General features: G+C 38.0%; 1 protein-coding gene across 4 annotated transcripts in view; it reads left to right on the top strand.

Annotated features, from left to right (window-relative positions):
- SF3B1 (splicing factor 3b subunit 1) overlaps positions 1–23,380 on the top strand; it is a 35,700-nt gene extending 12,320 nt beyond the window's left edge. Inside the window, exons 4-25 of one of the 4 annotated variants that reach the window (XM_020795352.3) lie at positions 224–338; positions 2,148–2,227; positions 3,252–3,419; positions 4,758–4,995; positions 6,039–6,251; positions 7,097–7,218; positions 9,632–9,829; positions 9,921–10,022; positions 10,343–10,522; positions 11,351–11,437; positions 11,681–11,951; positions 13,224–13,369; positions 13,491–13,637; positions 15,955–16,080; positions 16,835–17,056; positions 18,123–18,305; positions 18,390–18,501; positions 18,594–18,714; positions 19,052–19,183; positions 19,513–19,785; positions 21,215–21,431; positions 22,759–23,380. In XM_020795352.3, the coding sequence (XP_020651011.1) occupies positions 224–338; positions 2,148–2,227; positions 3,252–3,419; positions 4,758–4,995; positions 6,039–6,251; positions 7,097–7,218; positions 9,632–9,829; positions 9,921–10,022; positions 10,343–10,522; positions 11,351–11,437; positions 11,681–11,951; positions 13,224–13,369; positions 13,491–13,637; positions 15,955–16,080; positions 16,835–17,056; positions 18,123–18,305; positions 18,390–18,501; positions 18,594–18,714; positions 19,052–19,183; positions 19,513–19,785; positions 21,215–21,431; positions 22,759–22,917 (3,612 nt within the window). In that variant the 3' untranslated portion in view covers positions 22,918–23,380. Of the gene's footprint in view, positions 1–223; positions 339–525; positions 2,228–3,251; positions 3,420–4,757; positions 4,996–6,038; positions 6,252–7,096; positions 7,219–9,631; positions 9,830–9,920; positions 10,023–10,342; positions 10,523–11,350; positions 11,438–11,680; positions 11,952–13,223; positions 13,370–13,490; positions 13,638–15,954; positions 16,081–16,834; positions 17,057–18,122; positions 18,306–18,389; positions 18,502–18,593; positions 18,715–19,051; positions 19,184–19,512; positions 19,786–21,214; positions 21,432–22,758 lie in introns of those variants that run through there. The other 3 variants (XM_020795353.3, XR_013538420.1, XR_013538419.1) reach the window with 3 other exon arrangements.
- The last annotated feature ends 973 nt before the right edge of the window (positions 23,381–24,353 follow it).

The raw sequence follows: 24,353 nt of genomic DNA on the forward strand, positions 1-24,353 counted from the left end.
CTGGGTATGTGTAGCAGAAATGATAAAGTAGCCTCACCTATTGATTAAGAGTCCCGAAGTGTCATACAACAGCATAACTGAATAGTAATTTCTTCTCTAAAGATCAGTTGGGAGGAGGACGCAAAGCCAAAAAAATAAAATAAATAAATAAAAAAGAAAAGGAAAAATTAGCTTTTTGTATTGTTGTTTGATAACAAAAGGTGTTCTGTGTTCTGGTTTTTAGTATGATCCATTTGCTGAACATCGTCCACAAAAGATCGCTGATAGGGAAGATGAATACAAAAATCGCAGAAGGATGATGATTATATCTCCTGAACGTCTAGATCCTTTTGCAGATGGTAACTTATTTTCACTTTTTCACTGGACCTTACCAGTTTTGTTCCCTTAAATTGTCTTTAGCCCTTTGATTTCTGTTGGCATGCTTATGCATTCTGGAAATTTTTAGTTTATATAGTTTAATAAGGGTTGGTTGAAGTCACATTTTGCCATTTTGTCCATCTTTTATAATACAAATTTTCTTTCCAGGTAGAAGGACAAGAAAATAATGAGCCATTGCCATAGAAACGCAAAGGGTTAAAGGTTTCTCTTTTCTTTTTGCTTTGGGTTATGTATGCTGTACTTTGAACAACTTGTATATGTAGTTGAGAATCTTCCAGCTTACTGGAAGTTTTCAATTCTAAATTAGAATGTAAAAGGAGTTACTGCTTTTAAATTGGTTAGTTAGCAAATCATAGCAGTCGATCCTCAAATTCTGATGATTTAGTAGGTTTAGCCAAGTGAAGCAAAAGTAATATTAAGAAGCTTTGATTCTTTTTAACAGTGGAAATCTCTTCTGATTATTTTAGAAGATAGGTTAGTGCAAGGGGCAGTAGTGGGCCTAATGGAAGCTTTCCTCAGGTGAGTCAGTTTGACAAGGAACCTATGGGCACCTGTTGGTTAAAGCTATAATTGGCTGCAGGTTTTTGTAAATTGGCTTTTCATGCCTGCATGAATTAGTAGGAATATGGATTTTACTTGCTTACTGTCATTGATATAAACATGTATTGTGAGAATTCACAGGCCCATACTAACTGTCCTTAATTTCTTTCCTACAGCAGTACTGCTATATGCCAGTCCTGTCTGCATTCTTAAGGGTGCAGTTCAACACATCCTGTGTAGATAATGGTGAAAAAGTATCCCAAAGGAAAGTCCTATCAAAGCTAGTGTCAGAATGACACTGCCAATTGGGCAATGATCTTCAGCGTAGAAAATGTATTAAGAATTTTATTTTGTCCTAAATAGTAATGCTATACTACCTGTATAGCCAATCTACACATGAAGAGTAGTAGTGTTACCTTGATACATTTGTTGCTATATTACTGGGCTTCTGTAGAATATTTGAAGTTAGAGTAAAATCAAGGTACAGATTAGTGTATCTTACAATGTATCTTGCCTGTGAAGTATTCATATGATGATAAACATAGTCTACTGCAATCAACTCACAACTGTAATCATATGTTCAGAATCAGTGGGGGGAGAAATTGGGTGCTTTTAATGTGAAGCCCTTTGACATACCTCCACAGACTTAAACATCTGGGAATGGTTGTCCAAAGTCATCTAAAATATACGCTGGTCTGTTTGATTTTTTTAAAAAAAATTGAGTCATTATCTAGGTGTACAGTAGTTCGTAGTCAGATAGCATAGGGTTTATCAGGTTGAACAAGGTAATGTGTTGATTATAAATATCTTTCCAAAGTGTTACTAATGGTAAAGAGATAATTTTCTAGGCTTCTATTCTGCTGCTTGAAGTCAGAACTGCTGATGGAGACAAAGGCACGAAAGTGTACGTATTCCGGATTAGCAACCCAGGAACCCATCACTTCTGAAGACTCTTTAACTGTGCTGTCATTTTATCATTCTTATCTCCTTTAAAAATATATATTTGTTTTAAACTGTTGTAGTTATGTTTGTGTTCAAACAGGTTAAATTGATCAGCAAACTGAAATAAACGTAAGATACATGTAATTTATTTTAAAAAACAGTCAAAACAGTAAAATTAAATTGATTTTGACATAATGTAATCTTTGAATAGGACAGTTGTAAAAGCCAACATTTCTGCATTTCCTGTACTTATTATACTTCTGTCCTGTTGCTGTTCTCTTCTGCAGGAGGGAAGACACCTGATCCTAAAATGAATGCCAGAACATACATGGATGTTATGCGTGAACAGCATTTAACAAAAGAAGAGGTTGGCTACCATTTTACTCAAAATTTCAGTAGTGATTTGTTGCAGTCAAGGCTGTTCATTGGGGTTCAGTGGCATTGGTGCCTGTCCTCCCTGGTCCTGCTTGTATCCTTTATTCAGTATTTCCCCAGTGCCTCAGAGCAGAGGTTTTTGGGCCATATATGCCCCTTGAGCACTTTCGCTCGTGGCAGGTCTGTTTTAACATTATAGCAGTGGTGAATTTTTTTTCTCCATTTTAAAAATTCATGCAAGAAAATTACAATTTAAAAAGGAAATTGTATGGTCTCAAGGAGGGGTAGTTGATGGATATATGAGTTTCCAGGATGGTCATTTTATATTTGGAAGTTGTCTACCTCTACTTTAATGCAACATTATATCAGAACATTTTGGATAAATTAAATGGCAAATGAGTATGGCTACTCACTGTAAACCATGATGTTGCTGGTGGGGTGCAGCCTATACTTCATTCAGTACACTCCCAAGTAGAAGGAATACAGTGGACCCTTGACTTACAGATGGCTTGACTTACAGACTTTTTGAGTTACAGACTTCTCTGGCCACAAAATTTAGGTTTGACTTGCAGCCTTAGAATTGACTTACAGACCAGAAAACAACCAAAATGGAACAAAAACGGCCTGTTACGGGATTAATCGGTTTTCAATGCACTGTAGGTCAATGGAGACTTGACCTACAGACTTTTTGACTTGAGAACCACCTTCCAATACGGATTAAGTTCTCAAGTCAAGACCCCACTGTATAGCAAATGTCAGGATAGGAACATTATGAATCCAGTTAATATAGTAAAACATTGTATATGGAGAAAATTAAGAGGTCCTCCCACCATGAAAAAAAGTGTTTACAGTTCTTTTGGCAGTCATTTCACTTATCAAGACTGAAATCCTACAGACTTATATGGCTTAAAGTTAAAAATTACATTAGCTCAAGTTTGGGTTTATTGATTTTTTAAAAATCTTTAACTTGCAGTATTGGAATAAGAAATTGTTCATTAAAGTGTTCTGTTTTTCAGAGGGAAATAAGACAGCAACTTGCAGAAAAGGCTAAGGCCGGTGAACTTAAAGTCGTGAATGGTGCTGCATCCCAGCCACCATCAAAACGCAAACGGCGTTGGGATCAGACTGCTGACCAGACTCCTGGTGCCACCCCGAAGAAATTATCTAGCTGGGATCAAGCTGAAGTAAGACAATAGTGATAGATATTAACCTCATGTGCTTTTGGTAGGAGGTTTCTGAAGTCCTGCCCTAGCATTATTGCTTGCCGTTCAAAATTATTCTCTTTTAATGTTACCCTCTGAAAAAATTCCCTTTCTGTACTATTATGTGAGAGTTTTGAGTGTTGTGCCTCTCATTGGAGGAGCCTTTTCCAGCCTGGTACCATAGGAATACCATACATAGCTGTGGTCCGTGAAAAATGGCCCTACAATAGGAAGAATTCCTATACCTGCCACGGAAGCTATCTTCAAACTTTGGATCATTAGTTGTTAGAAAGAAAAATGTATTTAAATGAATTTTGATTTCAAGAAGGTGTCTTGGAGTCACAGAAGGAGAAGGCTTCCCAGTTTTTCCCTTAATAGCATAATTCAGCTTGAATCTATTGCTGAATGATTTGAAGAACGTTCAGTGAACTACCCACCATGATAATGACCAGTCTGCATGTGTCAGGACACCATATATGTCCTGAGCACATACCTGCTCTGTTCATGAATAAAGGGAAAGTAACTTGGGCCTCCCTTTTACACTGATAGGTGTTGTAGGGTAGTGAACCTCATCCAGTCACTTTAACCAGTCTCCCTCCACCAGCTTCCAGTGCAGTAAGTGAGCTAAGAAGGACACAAATTGCTTAATGAAATACATTTCTGAGATAAAAGTGGAAAAAGGGATTGCTTGCCCTCTCCAATGTTATTTTTATAAAGTGTAAACCCCTTTTTTGCAAACCAGTTAAAGACATAGAATATAAACTGCCCCATCATGTGCAGCTTTACCCACACACACACATGCAGAAACCTTTCTTGGCATTACAGGGTACAGGGAGTACACAGGATAGTTACACTCCAATACCGGGTGGGGGGAAGGGTGAGGTTGGGATTATAGTAGGCTAGGTTCAGAGAGGTTTACAGAGGGTTTAGGGTAGGGGGAGGGGGGGAGGGGAGGTCTTCATAACAGTTAGAAGAAAGTCAGCAACTTGACTGGTGATAAAAGGCGAGAAATCACTCAGGAGTATGGGGGTAAAGTCGGGGGAAAAAGGGGAGAGGGAAAAGAGGAGTGGGCTTTACCCATAAATTATGTCTTGAGATTTCTGAAGTATTCCATAGATACAGAATTGTGCCATCATTAAGACAAATTCATCTAGGGAAGCCTAACTTGCCGAATAAAATTAAAAACAGGGAGGCGTTGCTACCTGCATCAGGCTTGCCACTCTTGGCTGATAATGGTTAACATGATCATTTTAAGTGTAATGGTGTACTGTATTAAAAAAACAATTTCTAGGACTAATAACTGTACTTTTTGTTACCAAGACTCCTGGACATACGCCATCTCTGCGATGGGATGAAACGCCTGGCCGTGCAAAGGGTAGTGAGACACCTGGAGCGACCCCTGGATCTAAAATATGGGATCCAACTCCTAGTCATACACCAGCAGGAGCCGCAACACCTGGGCGTGGTGACACACCTGGTCATGCAACACCAGGCCATGGAGGCGCAACTTCCAGTGCACGGAAGAACCGATGGGATGAGACTCCCAAAACAGAAAGAGGTATATTTTTTAATAATCGAATCAAGACTATTCCAATAATTTATAGGTGTCATTAATAGGTATTTTAAGATTAAATGGATTTTACTTTCATTTGATTTTGTTTTTTATCTGATGTGCTGATTTGAAAATTGTGGGTCCAGTGACTGTGGATTTCCATCTCTTTAACCTAGTTAAAGTACATTGTGCTTATTACCAACATGTTAATATTGTCTCGTTGATTTCTGTAAAAGTGCTGGTTAAAATCCAGAGAACCACAAATAGTTCTGCATGTGCAAGTCATCTATTAAACACCACTCTCATGTCACTTGTCATGCCATGTTTGTAAATCAGAGGAATAGCAAGTGATGGAATAGTATGTGTATGATTGTATTTCATTTAAAGAAGAAAATAACCAGAAACTTCATTGAGTAGATACAAGCCTTTTGAATCCTGGGCATTAATGTTATTATGTGACCCAGCGGTGTGTGTGTGTATAAATAAAACTAATATAACATTGGAGCTTTATATTTTGGTAAAATTGATACCAGTTATGTTTGAATTAGGGACATGGTGGCGCTGTGGGCTAAACTGCAGAAGCCTGTGCTGCAGGGTCAGAAAACCAAGCAGTTGTAAGATTGAATCCACGTGACGGAGTGAGCGCCCGTCACTTGTCCCAGCTCCCGCCAACTTAGCGGTTCGAAAGCATGCAAATGCGAGTAGATTAATAGGATCCACCCCAGTGGGAAGGTAACAGCATTCCGTGTCTAAGTCGCACTGGCCATGTGACCACGGAAGATTGTCTTTGGACAAATGCTGGCTCTATGGCTTGGAAACAATGAGCACTGCCCCCTAGAGTCGAACACAACTGGACAAAAATTGTCGAGGGGAACCTTTACCTTTACCTTTATGTTTGAATTAATGGCTGGAGGGCAGATATGAGTTCTGCAAAAGTTTTTGAAAACTACAGTGAGTTTTTACTTTCAGAATTTTCCCTGAAAGTGTGCAGAGTAACACTTTATTTGTGCATTCTGTTTAGTTCACAATTATTTGATTTTGTTTTTTAGATACTCCTGGCCATGGCAGTGGCTGGGCTGAAACTCCTCGTACTGATAGAGGGGGTGATTCCATTGGTGAAACACCAACTCCTGGAGCAAGTAAAAGAAAATCACGTTGGGATGAAACGCCTGCAAGCCAGATGGGCGGGAGCACTCCTGTGTTAACTCCTGGCAAAACACCGATTGGTACACCAGCTATGAATATGGCAACTCCTACACCAGGTATGAATGCTAGTTGAACACTGCAGATCTAACCCTGTGCCCTTGGAAGTGAGTTCTATAGGGACATTTTTTTCCATAGAAATTGAAGGATGTATGTTCAGTATGCCTGTTCCTAATATTAATTTCCCTTGCTTCTTGTCTGTTGAAATATTATGTATTTGTACTATAAATAGTTTCATTCTTTACTGAAACTTGGCACCAACCACATTAAATGGAAAATTCTGCTTATTACTAAATTTGATATATAAGACTTCATAGCTAGAGCCATGGGATTTATTTCTATTACTGTAAATACAGTATTTTTCTGTGTATAAGGCAAAACTTGTCTAAAATCTTCAGACTAAAAATTGAAGGTCGTCTTACACATGGAAGTAAGCTAAAGAGAGAACAAAACAGCCCATACATTGCTTCTGCAAACAGGCATCCTTCAATCCTGAGACCTAGATTCTACAGTCAGGATCTTGTAGCACTTTGATCACTTGCCCCCTCCCTGCTTTCCCCTTTTCTTGCTAAGCCCCATTTCGCAAATGGAAGGTGAAAGGGATCAAAGCACTGCAGGATCGCTTTTATCCCTGCTTTCCCCTTTCTTGGAGAGGGAAAGGGATCAAAATGATTGTGTAGCTGCAGAATTGCTTTGATCTCTTTCCCCCTCCACTTGGGTTAGAAATGTGGGTGGTGTCCTATAAATGGTGGTGTCTTATACACGGGGGAAAAATACAGTAAATAGAATCTGAAAGTTTGTTTTCATAAATATGGTATATATGTTTGCCTTGAGATGCTTCATATGATTGAACAGACAGTTTCCCTCATATAAAAATCAAATTACTGTCTTCGTTTCAATGCAGGTCATATCATGAGCATGACTCCTGAACAACTTCAAGCATGGCGATGGGAGAGAGAAATAGATGAGAGAAATAGACCTCTTTCTGATGAGGAACTGGATGCCATGTTTCCTGAGGGCTACAGGGTATGTAAGAAGCCCAAATTGTGGCACATAGCATTAGTGTGCAGTGTGTTTTCTCAGAAATAAAACTCTATCTCCCCTCCCCCCGAAAAAGGTCTCGATGCTCCAATAAAATCCCTTCCATTGTGGGAAGCTGTTGCGAGCCACAAGATTGAGGGGGGGGGCTTCTTTTAATTTCCAAAAATTGTCCCTGTCCTGCAGCTGGTAATGGCTTCCCCACAACAAAAGGGATTCCATGGAAACCTCAGAACGTTGGGGATGAGGTGGGCAGTTTGAATTGGATTTTTTCTTTGTTTGTTCCTGAAAAATCACCACAGGCTGGTGACTTCATCAGTTTTACACAGCATAGCTATATGAACAGGATTTCAGACATGATGTAATTCTGTTCTATATTAAAACAAATTAAGAGCTATACAAAGAAATAATTTTATCAGGATATTTATTTATTTATTTACCGTATTTTTTTGCACCATAAGACACACTTTCCCCCCACAAAACAGGGGGATGGAAAATCTATGCGTCTTACGGAGCGAAGAGAACAGATTATATTTTCCTGTTTTCTTCTAAAAATTGGTGCATCTTATGGAAAGGTGTGTCTTATGGAGCGAAAAATACAGTATATGCCGCCTATCTGGTCTTGCGACCACTCTAGGCGGCTTCCAACACATAAAAACGACATATAAATATAACAAAAAGAAAAAAAATAAACAAATTGTTCAAGATGGAAAGCGAATACATGTTCTAAAATATTTAGAATAACAGTACAGTATTTTTCTTACATACAGTGGTGCCTCACATTACGACGTTAATTCAATCCAGCGAAATTGCTGTAGAACGAAAACGTAAAGCTAAATTAAAAAGCCCATAGAAACGCATTAAAACCCGTTTAATGTATTCCGATGGGCTGGAAACTCACCGTCCAGCGAAGATCCTCCATAGGGCGACCATTTTTGCTGCCTGTGCAGCAAGGAATTCGTCCCAGCTGGGGGGCATTTTGTTTACCCAGCAGCCATTTTGAAACAGCTGATCTGTTGTCCGAAAATAATCATTTTGCGAAGAATCGGTTCCCGAAGCAGGGAACCGATCATCGCAAAGCGAAATTCCCCCATAGGAAACATTGTAAAGCGATCGCCAAAAGTTTGTCGTAATGTGGTTTCGTCGTTAAACGGAGTGATCGTAAAGCGAGGCACCACTAATTATATTTTATGGGGATGAGTACTGAAAACATGGCAGAGTAGTTTTATAATGTTCAGAAAATTGTGCATAATCTGTGTTTGTCCACTCAAACTCCGTATTTGAGAAGGGATTTTCAGATCTCTTGTACTACAAATCCCATAACATCCCATTCTGTGAGTTCTGCCTTGCAGACACCTAAATGTTGCTCATCTGGGTGAAAGGTCTTAACTGGAAGGCTGAGGCTGAGCTTGGGCGTAGGTTCACTTAAGCTTCCTGTTCCTGCCCAGTGCTAGCTGTGAGCTTTATTTAATAGGAAGTTAGGTGGAAGCTATTAAATGTTATCTATTTATAGTAGTAACAAAGCCTTCGGAATAGAATAATTCCATAAGTAGTTCTTTATTATTATGTTTTAAAATTACTGTATGTAAGTTCAGAGTTAGAGTGGGTTTCTAAAGGGAGCAAATCAAACCAGCCCAGTAGAATTGTTTCCTGTATAGGCTTGTCTACATAGCTGAGCTGGTGTGGGCTAAATAGAGTTGGTGGTAGGTCCAGTATGCCATTTCGTGCGATCCTCTCATCCAAAAAGTATATGGACATCAAATAACTCTGTTTGGTCCGCATTAGCCTTTGGATTAACTTCAAGATATTGGCAAGTTACTTCAATATATTTTCAAGTTAATTACTTCTTTGGCTCTCTGGATGGGCAGTGGAAGTGAACAAAAAGTGAATATTCACTATATCACTTTAAACAGCAAGCTTCCTCCCAGAAGTGTGTTTGCTTTGTTTCTCAAGGTCCTGTGAAGAGCCTGCCTGCAGCACTCACACCCACTGGAAACAGACCAAACCAAAGTGATCCTACACACACCAAAAAGTGTTAACTAGGTCCGCTGATGAACCAGAAAGGAATACTCTGGGGAGAATTTGGTTATTACATCAAAAAGATGGGTGGGAATACCTTACATATCAAGTTTTTAAATAGTGACAAGGAGCTATGTACACTAGGGATCACAGTTTTGCACCAGCAGATTATATGCATCCACTGGGGACCTTGTATACTGCCCATACCTTGCCCTTCCGCGCAGGCGGGAAGGGACTTTAAAATGCCAGATCATACATGGAAGTCTTTGAGGTGTTGAATCTCTCCATGTTGAATCTTTACGTGTATGTAGAAGCCTAGTTGACATGTAGCTTGTATTTTGTAATCTCTGTAATTGAATTGCTTGTTTATTTTTCCATTTAGGTTCTCCCACCTCCTGCTGGTTATGTCCCTATTCGTACTCCAGCCCGTAAACTTACAGCAACTCCCACACCTCTGGGTGGTATGACTGGATTCCACATGCAAACTGAAGATAGAACCATGAAGAGTGTCAATGACCAGCCTTCAGGAAATCTTCCTTTCCTGAAACCAGATGATATACAGTATTTCGATAAACTACTGGTGAGATTTGGTTTGACAGCATTGTTACTTTATGCACTGGGAAGGGTGTGTTAAAATGTGTTTTAATCAATGCACTTGTAACTAATTGCAGGTTGATGTTGACGAATCAACACTTAGTCCAGAGGAACAGAAAGAGAGAAAAATAATGAAATTGCTTCTGAAGATAAAGAATGGCACCCCTCCAATGAGGAAGGTAAGATAGACCAGTTTCTCTGGTATCTTTCTCTCTTGCCTGCAGTACTCTTGCTCAGTTGATCTTTTGTTTGCCTTGCTACTGTGTTTCACTTCTTTCTTCCATTATCTTTCACATATGCTCATTTGACAAACTTTTTCTTACTATCGCTGTAAAACAAAGGTGTTTTTTTCAAAGCCATAAGACCATTATTCTTAAAATATTGCCTGCTAGGTTAAATGGTTGATACTCGTGTCCTTTTATGTAAGTTAATTTGCTTTTAGGGATTTAAATGGAAGACAGGTTGAATTCACTAACACTTTTTTTTCTTGTTTCTGTAGGCTGCTTTACGACAGATTACTGATAAAGCTCGTGAATTTGGAGCAGGGCCCCTATTTAATCAGATCTTACCCCTTTTGATGTCACCAACTCTTGAAGATCAAGAACGTCATTTGCTTGTGAAAGTTATTGACAGAATCTTATATAAACTGGATGACTTGGTCCGACCCTATGTGCACAAGGTGTGTTTCCTTAAAATGTAATACTTCTAGTTTATTCCACTGTTTTGGGAGACTGTAATGTATATATCTGGAATTATAGATGCCTTTGTGTTGTAGGTTCATAGCTATAGTTACATAATCTATAAATGGAGACTACTGTGGTGCAGTCACATCATGCTAAGCCAAAATTTGGCATCATGCATTCAAGTTTCTGTGAGCCTACACAGTATTGGGTTTGCGTGTTGCCCCTCCTGTCTGTTTCCCACATAGTCAGAAATAGAAATAAACTGTGATTCCATTTCAATTTCCCATTTCCTGGCTTCTTACTCCTTATGAACTGGGCTTTATTATTTGAAACAAACTCCAGTTAAACAAGCCAGGAGAATGGTGAAGTTCACTTTGCTAAGATTCAGCAAGACTTGTGAACAATAATACTATATTCTCAGTGTTACATGTGATTCATGTAACACTGTTTTCAAGCCAAGTGTTCAAACATCTTTCTTACACTTGTCATGTCCTTAAAAAAAAAACTGGTTATATTGGAAATTCTGAAATTATTAACTAAAGTTCTGACGTAACTGTTTTATAGCTATGAGATTACTATGTACCATTTCTACATTTTGATGTAGTGTTACTTTATTGTCAAGTGCTAGACATGGACAGTGGTTTATCACTGGCTTACAGTCTGAATGTAAACAAGGTGAAAGACTTCGTACAGCAGTTGGAAAGTATGCAACCTTGAAGTTAAATGAGCCATATTCTTGGATCTAGATGTATAGAAATTAGCTTTATTTTAAAGATGTGATTGCATGAGGCCTGGGATTTTAACTTCTATTAAATTTTTTCCAGATTCTTGTGGTGATTGAACCATTGCTGATTGATGAAGACTACTATGCCAGAGTTGAAGGCAGAGAGATTATTTCCAACTTGGCTAAGGTAATACACTATGATTTTTTAAAATAAACAATGTAACATTCGTAAAGATTGGGCTTAGAAGTATGGAGCAGTTTGTATACTTAAAATTGATTGTATGCATGTACACATTGAAGGTAGGAATGTCCATGGCAAATGATGAAACACCAACATGGAAAAGCAGTTTTGCCAAATACATAATACAGCTTTATAAAGCTCCATCTACATATCTTCAAAGACAGTCTCTTTACTACTTTTGTCTTTCAGGCTGCTGGACTGGCAACAATGATCTCTACTATGCGACCTGATATTGATAACATGGATGAATATGTTCGTAACACAACAGCTCGAGCCTTTGCTGTCGTTGCCTCTGCTCTGGGGATTCCATCTCTTTTGCCGTTTTTGAAAGCTGTGTGCAAAAGCAAGAAGTCTTGGCAAGCCAGGCACACGGGTATCAAGATTGTGCAGCAGATTGCTATTCTGATGGGCTGTGCGATTTTGCCTCATCTCAGGAGTTTGGTTGAAATTATTGAGCATGGTAAGTGTCTTGTGTAAAATTAAAATAAGGGAAATTTGAAAGCAGGGTTGTGTAAAATTAACATCAGGAAAGCAGGGGTGTTTGCTTGTTTCTTTGCTAATTAAAGAGCCATGTCGACATTTTATACAAATCAATGTTGTTTGAAGATACTTTTGAATTTCTGTTTAATTTGAAATGTGTTGAGGTCTGTTCTGTGTTGCTCAAAACAGAATGTGGAAGCAGGTACTTGGCAGCATGGGTGATAAGAGATCCATGCTCTCTCCCTTCTAGTTGTTTCAACACAATATACATTTTGTTGATTGTGCTGAACAATGAAGTGAATTTTTGTTGCTAAATCTTCACTTAGGATTAGTTTTCTTCCTTTTATTCCTGCACATAAATTAATTTTAAAAGGCAGGCTAGTCTGCAGTATGAGTATCAACTTGTTGGAAGTCTATTTTGTTCTAGGATTGGAGCCTGTGACAGAGTAAGCCTGTATACTTCCCTGCTTTTCCCCTCCACTTGTTTAGTGGACTAGAGATAGCATTTTCAAAGGTGTGGAAAAGAGAGGTAGTATCTCATATGTTAGATTAGATTTATTATTGTTAGGTTACATTGTATTTGGATGACTTTGGACATGCTTGCCTATTCTGTAAAGGCCTTTTTTTAATAGCTGGTATAGCACAGTAGGTTGGTCTGCCCATCTGTGAAGCTGGAGCCTGAATCCTCACTGTGTCTCCTAGGAAAGAGTTGAGCTGAAACCATCCAAAGTCTTTGTGGCTGGAGGGATTTCATGCTCTGCCTGCATGGTCTTGGGCAAGCTGCCCAGTTCCAAGGTGCCATTAGAAGAAGCCATGGATAAACTACTTCAGAGTATAGCAGGAAAACCTTAGGAGAGATACCATAAGTCAGAATAATCAATGTTTACTTGCCTGTTGAGCTTCAGCTATAACTCAGATGTTTTAACATGATTATTGTGTGATCTGCCTTAAACATAGCATTGAAGAGGAACATGCTAAGATACTTTAGTAAATAGATGCAATGAATCTAGACAACCCTTGTGTTGAGTGTCCTCCAGTGGAAAAAGGTGGGAGCCTGGTTTTGACTCTCTACCCCTTGGGCTCCCTCCAATAAACAACCCCAGTTGGTTGTGAGGATCCATCAGAACAGGATCTCCTTCCTAAACAGAAGAAGCCATTTGGTTTGCAAGAGGATGAGGCCATATCAAAGCGAGTATGTTTGTTCATCTCAGTTGGAACTCTGAAACATGAATGTGCAATGTGTGTTTTGCAGGATTGGTGGATGAGCAGCAGAAAGTACGCACCATCAGTGCTTTGGCTATTGCTGCTTTAGCTGAAGCAGCCACTCCCTATGGTATCGAGTCCTTTGATTCGGTTCTGAAGCCCTTGTGGAAGGGTATACGTCAACACAGAGGAAAGGTAAATCTGGATTTTTACCAATCAGCCCATATTTAATGGGTGGTATCTGGTTAATCTTTCTTGTGAATATATTTTCTGTTGTGATAACACTCTATCATAATAACATTTGATGCATCAATAGGGTCTGGCTGCCTTTCTGAAAGCTATTGGATATCTTATTCCACTCATGGATGCCGAGTATGCCAACTACTATACCAGGGAAGTCATGCTGATCCTTATCAGAGAGTTCCAGTCTCCTGATGAAGAAATGAAAAAGATTGTGTTGAAGGTATGCATAGTTATCTATGTGGAATAAAAGTAGTATTATGTGAAATTTCAATTAACATTCAAAAAATTCCGATGTTTTATAAGTAAGTAAGGAATCTATACTTCTAATTGGTGAGAGCAATAGTTGCATGTTTTTCATAATTGATAAAAAGTTCAGATCTGTTCTTAAGTGAGAAAGGTGTAATATTTGATATTTATGCTACACATACCTTGAGAACACAAGTGCTTAATAATATATAAGCACCAATGCTGAAAGGTAGTGTCAGACTAGGTGCTTGATTCTCCCTAGGAGCTCTACAGAAATTCCATAGACCTCCAGGGAAAAATCAGAAGCCTGTGTTCATCGCAGCTGGCATTTATCAAAGTTAAGGGTTAATTCCAGAATGAAACCAAACAAGCACAATAATAACAATATTCATCAGAGTATCAAAGTATAAGTCATTTCAACGTTGTAACAACTCCAGATAGCTTGTCTAATTCTTCAGTCTTTATTCATCTACATTGCTTGTGTGTTCCATATGTAAAAAATTACTTCAGAAAGTAAGTCAAAATATACTGAAGACAGTCTTACAATTGTGAGGAAACTGTAGGCTCAATTACTTACACACACTCTCTCTCTCTCTCTCTCTCTCTCTCTCTCTCTCCCCCCTCTGAATTTAAGTTTCAGGCTTAACAAAATATAAACAAAAAATATAACAAAATATCAAAAATAATATTTTAAGTTACATTTTAAAACTCCAGGAGCTTATGACCTACGAAGGCAGAAAATACATTTTTAGAACACCTCATTTAAAAATAAAAGCATTGTAACATCAAATATTATTTAACAGTACTTATATATCAAATACAATACAGTAGCTGCCTAGAGTGGTCTTAACCGACCAGATAGGCGGGATATAAATAAAATAAATAAATAAATAAATAAAATAAATAATAAAAGCAAATATGTATTAGAGGAAAAATTCAGCCTCTAAGTATGTTAAGAAAACACACAGAAAAATATCTGGCCATAGCACTTAATGTCTATGGAGGGTAAACGGTGTCTTCTGTGTGTTTTCTGTGCCTCTTCCTTATCTTTACTTCTAGTGATGCTTGCTTGGTGTAGTTTTCCCTCTTTCTTCAAAGAATATCTGGCTATCTGTCCTCAACTATTTTTATACCTTTTCTCAATTGTTTTTCTTCTTACTATAAACATTTTCTAATCTACTTACTCAGGTGTGCTGATAGTAAGAAATTCCTTTGTGAGTCACCATAATGTAATTTTCATACCCTTCAGTCTTACTCTATTTCCTGGATGGGGAAAACTACATTGATGAACATATGTTTTGATTGTCCTTTTCAAACTTTTGATTTATTCTTTTTACTTGTCACAACTGCTGGTCCAGAAATAAGTTGGCTATATAAATCCTACATCTCATGAATTTATATTTTCAAAAAGGCGATGCTATAAGATCATACAATTTCTCATTCATTCTCTTGTTATTTATGATAGTCTCATGTCTATGCTTACAAATTCTAACCCGAACATTTATTCAGAAGCAAACATTCATTCAGTTGCCACTATTGTTTATATTTCATTGAGCCTGCCCTGACAGAGCTGGCAAATTCTTTTGCAGTAACTTACGTAAACAAATTTTTCAAACTGCAAAATTTTAATGTCTTTTTACTTTAGTTCACTTTTTTGTGCATGCACACCCATAATCATCTTAGAACTCTTAAACACACAAGGTTTCGAACCTTGAGAGTAGACCAGATTTTATCCCAAAGTGCAGAAGCATGTGTTGAGATGTAGAGTGGCTTACCTAAAGTCAGCAGAGTGAGTCATAGTTGAACTGGTGTTTAAATGAGCAGCTTCATGGGTCTTGTTCCTAGCATGTTGTGATATGTTACCCTCTTTTTTTTATTTGTAAATTTTATTTCAACTACAAACACATATCTAAAATACAATACAGACACCCCAAACCCCTTTGAGGACAGAGGTTCAGACCTCATTACATTCCAGCTTTCCCAGACTCCAGAGAGCGTTGAAAGTGAAAAGAGAAGAGAAAAAAACAACAACAAAAAAGACAAAGCCCATCAATCATTTTGCCCTATCTTCAAGTCTGACCCTGGGCCCAAGCATGTATTAAGTTCCAACTTTGTTTTGCATAGTCTCTTGGTTGATCTCGTAGCACTTCTGATCTAGCATGTTGTGACATGAATACTGTGTTCTTCTGGCTTACTTTGTCTGTTTGAAGTTGGTATATAATACAATCTGTGGCATAACGTTTTCTTCTGGAATAGTGAGAGATTCATACTGCCTGTTTGTTTTCTTTCAGGTAGTAAAGCAGTGCTGTGGCACAGATGGTGTTGAAGCAAACTACATTAAGACAGAAATCTTACCCCCATTTTTCAAGCACTTCTGGCAGCACAGAATGGCATTGGACCGAAGGAATTACAGACAGGTACTTCCAATCTATAGATAAGGATAGGTAAAGAACAGTTTTGAAGGATAGCTATGATACAGAGCCAGAAAACATCCTTTGAGCTAAATCAGTGGATTGTTACAGCACGTAGGAGATTAAAAGCTATGTAAAGTACAAGTGTTCGGGCAAACTTTTACATCTCTTGAAGTCTTTACCCATCACTTGTTTCAATTATTTTTTTGCATGCCTCAGTACAATAGTATAAGAACTATAAGGAACATGTTGATGTCAGACACTAAAAAAAATCTAATAAACCCTTCAGATTTTAAATGTGCCCTTGAAATATAGACCCTCTTATATTAAATCTTTTTGCATCATTACCAAAAGCTGTGCATTTGTTCTAAGTATCCTGTTTTTTTGGGGACAGCTACATGCAGTCCTATGAGCATAAGTGTCATGGAACAGAGAAGGATTTAAACAAAAACAAACACGCATGAATTACATTGAAAATTATCTGAATAATTAATTGTAGGGCACACAAAGAAGACTGGCTTTTTACCCATTTACAGTTTATGGACTGTGTGATTGTTTCCACATTTACAGCAGTCATGTTTCTATCTAGGCCACATGTCTACAGTCTCTAAAACGTACTTTTAATGCTCACCAAAAGCTGTTTTTATCCCTAAATGTACTGTACATTTGCTTCTCTTTGGGAACAAATGGGTATGTGATTTTTTTGGTGATTTTTTCAGAATAATTTCTAAACTGATCATTACTTACTTGTACATTGCAGTTGGTTGACACAACTGTGGAGCTTGCCAACAAAGTTGGGGCAGCAGAAATTATTTCCAGGATTGTGGATGATCTGAAAGATGAGGCTGAGCAGTACAGAAAAATGGTTATGGAAACCATTGAAAAGATCATGGGGAATCTGGGTGCAGCCGATATTGATCATAAGCTAGAAGAACAGTTGATTGATGGCATTTTGTATGCCTTTCAGGAACAGACCACAGAGGTATGTGAATGTACTCATGATTTCTTTTTTTTCATCCAGATTAAGTTCATAACCACTTAAAGGTGTTAGTCAGGACAGGAAAAATCCAGACGTTTGAGTTTCGATTTTTTAAAAAAATGGTATATTGTCCTCTTGACTGAAACACGTTCTGATATTCTCAACAGAGAACAGAGCTCTGAAAGGCTCAAGGCACAGTTGCTTCTCTGACTGAATCCATATGGTCATTCCTACCTTAATGCCAACCTTCTTGCTTTGAAAAGAACTGATGTTGAAGTCCCTATCTTGGAAAGAATACTTCACAAGCTATTTCTATGTTAACAAATGTTCCCAACAAGCATCTTATATAGCTGGAACCAGCCTTGTAGAATTTTCTCCTCCTTGCTTTTATTTATTGCTGTGATGCAAGATTACAGCTTTTGTTTGTTTTATTAATATCCTGCCTTTCTTCCAATAAAGGAGCACAAGGCAGCATGCGACAATCAAAAACAAATTCAGACATCATCATTATAAGATTAAATCAAGAGACTGTTAAATGCCATTAATTTTAAAAGATTAAAACCAATTTAAAATGACTGTATGTATTGCATACCTTTATAAAGGTTTGCTTGTTTGATTTATATACCACACTGTTAGTGCATGCATTATTCTGGGTGGTGTGCAAGTTATAATAAGGTTACAAGTTACAAATCTTGAAGATCTCACAAGGCAATACATACAATTTAAAAAACATTCAAAAATATTAATAGTAACAGCACACAGAAGACTCAGTTAAAAGTTAAATGCCAATTTGAAAAGAAAGTTTTCCCCTGCTGTTGGCAGGATTATAAGGAAGGGGCCCAGCCTAGTCGGTTAAGGCAGGGAGTGTCATAGAGTGAGAGAACCATTGAAAATGCGCTCTTTCTGGTTCCCACCAAACATTCGTAATTGCCATTCTGCTTGCCAATTAGTTCATCAGATATGAAGATGACGTAGGATTTAATCTTGTCAGAATGTAGGAGTAAAAATAATACCTACGGTGTTCATGAAAATACTAAACTGTGGTGCTTCCTAACTTTTTGATGAATAGGACTCTGTGATGTTGAATGGCTTTGGTACGGTGGTCAATGCTCTTGGCAAACGAGTGAAACCATACTTGCCCCAGATCTGTGGTACAGTTTTGTGGCGTTTGAACAACAAGTCAGCCAAAGTAAGACAGCAAGCTGCTGACCTTATATCTCGAACTGCAGTTGTAATGAAGACCTGTCAAGAGGTATTTGCTTTTCTCAAAGCTTTTTTAAAATCTACTTTTAGTTTAGAGGCATTGGATTATATATTTCCCCTTTTTTGTCTTTAGGAAAAATTGATGGGACACTTGGGTGTAGTACTGTATGAGTACCTCGGTGAAGAATATCCTGAAGTATTGGGCAGCATTCTAGGAGCACTTAAAGCCATTGTGAATGTCATAGGTAAGTGTGTATGTTTGATTTTTTTTTGCGGGAATTCTTCATGTTAAGACAACAGTTTGAGACTTAAAGATATCTCTTCTTCCATTGTATAGGTATGCACAAAATGACTCCTCCAATTAAAGACCTGCTGCCAAGACTTACACCTATTCTAAAGAACAGACATGAAAAGGTGCAAGAAAATTGTATTGACCTGGTTGGACGTATTGCAGATAGGTAAACACATTTGCGTAATTTTATGTAACATTTTATGATACTGGAGCATATCTTATAAGACTATGTAGGCAACAGTTTTATTTTTTTTAAAGGATAGTTATGGCAATCCATAATTAATGAAATTGGGAAGGCTGTAATGTAGAGGGAGTGTTCTTCTGTACACTGTAGGCCTAATAGATATTTTTGGCCACTTATTACCATAATTAACTCATTAAAGTCAGTTTTCATTATTAACCATCCTAAGGAGAAGATACATCTATATTTAAATAGGTCTAGGTCTTTACATTTAATAGCTCAACTTAGCTAAATAAAACACTTTTTTTCCTCTTTTGCCTAGGGGCGCAGAATATGTTTCTGCAAGAGAATGGATGAGGATCTGCTTTGAACTGCTAGAGTTGCTAAAAGCGCATAAGAAAGCTATTCGAAGAGCAACTGTGAACACATTTGGTTATATTGCAAAAGCTATTGGGTAAGTATATATAGCTTTAAATGTTTATGAGTCACCCTAAGTTGCAAGTCACTTGACAGTACGTAATAAGAATATATGTTCAGTGGTATGCATCTGGCTTTATTCTATGAGGAATGTGGGGGTTAACAGTGGGTTATTCTGAGTACTAGCTTGCTAGTCTTTAGTAATGTAAGATATTGAACTGCTAGGAAATTAGTCATTTAAAAAAAGCTTTTGTGAATTAATAACTTAGCTGCATTTTATGCCTAAACTGACTTTCAATCAATGTAAAGAGTGTGAACTCTTGCAGAACTCCTTAATTTTTTTTTTTATCCATCATCTTATTTCAGACCCCATGATGTGCTGGCGACATTGCTAAACAACTTGAAAGTACAAGAAAGACAAAACAGAGTATGTACTACGGTAGCAATAGCTATTGTAGCAGAAACGTGCTCCCCTTTCACAGTGCTGCCTGCTCTCATGAATGAATACAGAGTTCCAGAGCTGAATGTGCAAAATGGTGTATTAAAATCTCTTTCCTTCCTCTTTGAATATATTGGAGAAATGGGAAAGGACTACATTTATGCTGTAACACCATTGCTTGAAGATGCATTAATGGACAGGTGAGTAGCTTTTTTCTTTTAAAAAAGTTCTGTTTCCTTCAGTTTACTGTTCTTTTACCAAGTAATAGTAAAGTCCCTTCAGAAATAGAAAGCATTTTAAATACCAGAAAAACAAGACTTCATGTGTTATCTGTGCATATAAAAAACAAAAGTAGATTCATCTCTCAAAAAAAGGTAACTGTAATTACTATAAACTGTGAGTGGATTGCTGGCTTTGAAACAAACAAAAAAACAGAGTGAGAATGTTGATTCCTCAATCTTAAGTGTTTTCCACTTTCATGGAGACAACATACACGGGGCCATTTTGAAAGATAGGTGGAAACAAGCTTGGAACAACAATTGTTTCGATGAATTTAGTTCATACCCCTAACTGGAAAAGTTGGCACTTTGAGAAGTGGTTTGCTATTTTTGTTTGATAAATATACACTGAGGGGGAACAGTGTGCTACTGTGAAATATCTGTATGTTGGACCTAAATAGTTTGTGTGTAGTGGCCTGTCACTCATCTCCACTGAATTAGCAAGATTTACTTGTAATGCTAGTCTGTGTCTCGGCATAATTCAAGGTTCTTGAGCTTTTAAGTTATTTTCTAGGATACCTAATAGTTCAGTTAATTCTGCTGTTTTATTTCTCTGCTTTATTTTTATTTTTGGGGTTTAAAAGTTTTATACACAACACTTGCACTCCCGTTGTGATCAAAAAGGTCAAATACTTTTTGAAGTCTTCAATATGTGCATGGGTAAGAAGGAGAAAGCACAGAAAACAAAGCAAACACTTACTAATTTGCCTTCCAGTCATAGATGAGAAAAATGGATACAAATGTTAAAGGTGGAAGTATATCACGATCAATAGATGCTTTAATGTGAGCTCCAGTGAGCAGACTGGTGGTGGCAAAGAGCAGTGATGAGGTTGTGAGGTCTCTCTCTTCCTCAGGTGGAGAAAGAGGAAGGCAGTTGAGGTGCTAGAAAGCCCCGTGTTCTCGCTGCTTCCTTGGTTCTTCTCTCTGCCATCTCTTCCACACCTGGCCCCCTGTGTCCGCTGGATATAACCTGACTTGGTGGTAGAGGGGTGCACCTCTTTCACATTCTGCCTGCTCTACCTCTTTATGGTCATTCATTAGGCAGATAGCAGCATCACAGCTATTATTGACAGATCCAGCAAAGTACATCTTTTTCTCCCTCTTGAATAAAAGATGCCGCCATATTTCACTGCAGGAGGGAAAGACTCGGCTGCTCTGCCTGGCAGCCATTCTGAAACATGAGGTAGCTGGGAGGAAACAAGGGTTGGAGTGCTTTATTTTGACGAGAGCTTGTCCTTTACTGAAATAAATTTGGCTTCTAGTGTACATTCATGATACACAAGTGCACATCCTGTGAACAAAACATGTTACAGCAAGCCACTGAATGTTCCTTGTAAATTGTTTTTTTCAGGGACCTTGTTCACAGACAAACAGCTAGTGCTGTGGTGCAGCACATGTCTCTTGGGGTGTATGGCTTTGGCTGTGAAGATTCTCTGAATCACTTGTTAAATTATGTGTGGCCCAATGTATTTGAGACATCACCCCATGTCATCCAAGCAGTTATGGGAGCCCTGGAGGGCTTGAGGGTTGCTATTGGACCTTGCCGAATGTTGCAGTATTGTTTACAGGTAAGCCTTCTTATATCAGAATGTGTGTAGGGGCTTGTGTGTGAGCAAAATAGAATAAAGTCTGCTGAATAGAAAATAATTTTCAAGCTTGTTCCAATGTTGCAGTTATGTTTCCATATGAACCTACCTGCATGGGGCAAAATCAAGGTATAGGAAAGTCCACAGGTATAGGAAAGATACAGTACTGTGGTACAGGATTTGGATTCATAGTCAAATCTACTCAACGTTACATATGACAAGAGGCCAGTGGGTCCAGCTTTCTAAGCCCTGAAAGCCCATAGCTGACAGCGGGTGCACAGCAGCTTTTGGCTTTCCCCGCCTTCCCCCCACTGGCAGCTTTGGAAGCCGAAAGCCGTCCTTGCGCCTGCTGTCAGGTTTGGGCTTTTGGCACTTAGACCTGCAGCCTACGGACTGGAAGGGGGAGGTGGGGAAAGTGCCAAATTTGAATTTGGCGCTTATCCCCGCCTCACCCTTCTGGTCCATAGGTTGATTCTCTGGCCGCAAGTCGAAGTGAAACTTTGCGGCTGGAGAAGTCAATAGGTCAAAAAGTTCGTAAGTGGAGCCGAACGTAAGTTGAGACTCCACTGTATGTAAGCATATAAAGACCAAGATGAGGAGTTTTCAGGAAAATTGAAAAAGCTGCTGGAGTGAATTCTTAGTAGTAAAAGAATTACTAGAAAGTGTTTATCATCTGATAACTTTTAAAGTTAGGACATGATTTATTCCTGTTAATGTAATTTGTTTGCTGGTAGAATCTTGATACATTTGTCACTGTTTTCAGTTGATTCATTTGCCTACTTATTTTGTATCTGCCTTTCTCCCAATAAAGGGACACAGGGCAACATGCAAAAATTAAGAAATATTTTATTTAAAATGGCAATATAATAAGATATTGTTAAAATATTATTAAACAGGCAGCATTAATAACATAATAAATTAAAACATATTTTAAAATACCTGATTAAGATATGCTAATAAAATGAGTAGAGTGCCTCATTTTTGCTTGCAACTAAGCTAAAAAGTCAGTGGCTTCAATCACAGTGTATGTGTGAAAGTTTACACATCTGCAGAGTGGCATCTCTCACACCTATGTCTTGTGTTTCACCATGCAGGCTGGATTAGAAACTTCTGGGTTTCAGTTATTTGCTCTCTTGTTAATGAGAAAAGGTGCTCATTAAATCCTAGTATATGCAGATCTAGTTGTGAACATCTGTGAAACACAGGATTCAGATTTACTGATAAGCTGCCAATTTCAAAATGTGACATGGATTATATTACTTGGGATGCAATGTAAGTGGCTTACTGTTTACACTATTTTTCCCTCTAGGGCTTGTTTCATCCTGCCAGAAAAGTAAGAGATGTGTATTGGAAGATCTACAACTCTATCTACATTGGTTCACAGGATGCCCTAATAGCACATTATCCACGAATCTACAATGACGAAAAGAACACCTACATTCGTTACGAACTTGATTATGTCTTGTAAATTTATTTCTTATTTGTTTTGTGTTCCGTACACAGCTATTCCACACTTCGTTCAGATCTGGTGATGTACAATTTTTAAAACACTGCAGATCACTGTAGAGTGGATCAGAGGCAGAGCTTAGAAATCCAGTAGCATGAATTTTAAATAACATGTCTTTGTTGATTTTGATGTTAAAGCCAGTAGCAACCAAGAACAGTGATTACAGAGTACTGGAAAGATTTCATTTTGGATTCATCTTGATGAAGATCTAGATTTCATTCCTTGTGTTTAAAGGGTTGTTTATTTGAGAAATAAACCTTTGTGTATAAAATATTAATGGATATGTGTACGTGAGCGTTTTTGGACAGAGAGACATGTTAAGAAGTCTCTGATAGATCGTCAAGCAGTTTATGTAAAAAGGTGGCATACAGCATTTTAACCCTCTTTGTCATACCTTAGCTTTTGAATAAATAAGACAAATGTTCACACTTTGTGGTGTCTTTATCTTGATAATAGGCACTTGTGTAGCGGCTGTAATTCTTGTTGAGTCTTATGGAAAGGGTGTCATTGCTGAATTGTATGAGTTTTCGGCATTCTTTCCAGCATTCTTGCAAAGAGTGCTTCTTTGCTCTCTATATGCTTTTCTAGGGTTTTATTCTGGAACTCCTGGAAAGTCAGCTGTATTCCAGAGAAATAATCGGAAGGTGTTTTAGGAATGGAAAAGACTGTTGTCAATGTCCAGTCAGATGCCTCTAGGAAACCAATTACCGGTTTACAAGAGGACTTTATCCCATGTCAGCTAAGGTTTTTTTAGAGATCCTGATGAAGAAGTATGTCAGATACATTTTAGAAGTCCAAAAACATTATTTCTGACATATCACCTCTATCCACGTATCTTCTGACAGTTTTAAAGGTTAGTGAGAGACAACTAATTTTTACAGAAGCAATGTAGAATCTTCTTCAACAAAATTTGTCTTTGTGTGTATTTGCTAATTCTATCTGTTGACCAATTTACCTGGAGTCAGATGTTAAGCTAACCGGATCTTGGAAGATCAGTTATTTCATATCTCAGTGCCTTAAGAACTTTTGGGTGAGTACTATCTGGATTCATTGATCTATTAATTTTCCATACGCTAGTGAGGTTTAGAATGTCATTTCTTTTCACTAGTATTCACCTCAGTACTGTAATACCTCTTGACAATACCAGTTCAAACCCTACATCTGCTGTGAAGACATAAATATTTTAAACGCCTACATAGAGAGACTGTTCAAATATCACTGTGTGTGCATTTTTCTCTTTGGCTTCTTTCTGAGAATGCAGGGTTTTGCTGTAGGCTCATGGCCTACCGCTATCTCAGCCTCATTTGACGAATCAGCTGGAAGTCACCCTATATCTGAAGGTTTTTCCCTAAGGCTCTGTGTAAAAGTGTGTTATCTTTTTTTAAAGGACCTGCAGT

This window comes from Pogona vitticeps, chromosome 1 (assembly GCF_051106095.1).
Source record: "Pogona vitticeps strain Pit_001003342236 chromosome 1, PviZW2.1, whole genome shotgun sequence".
Classification (NCBI taxonomy): Eukaryota; Metazoa; Chordata; class Lepidosauria; order Squamata; family Agamidae; genus Pogona; species Pogona vitticeps.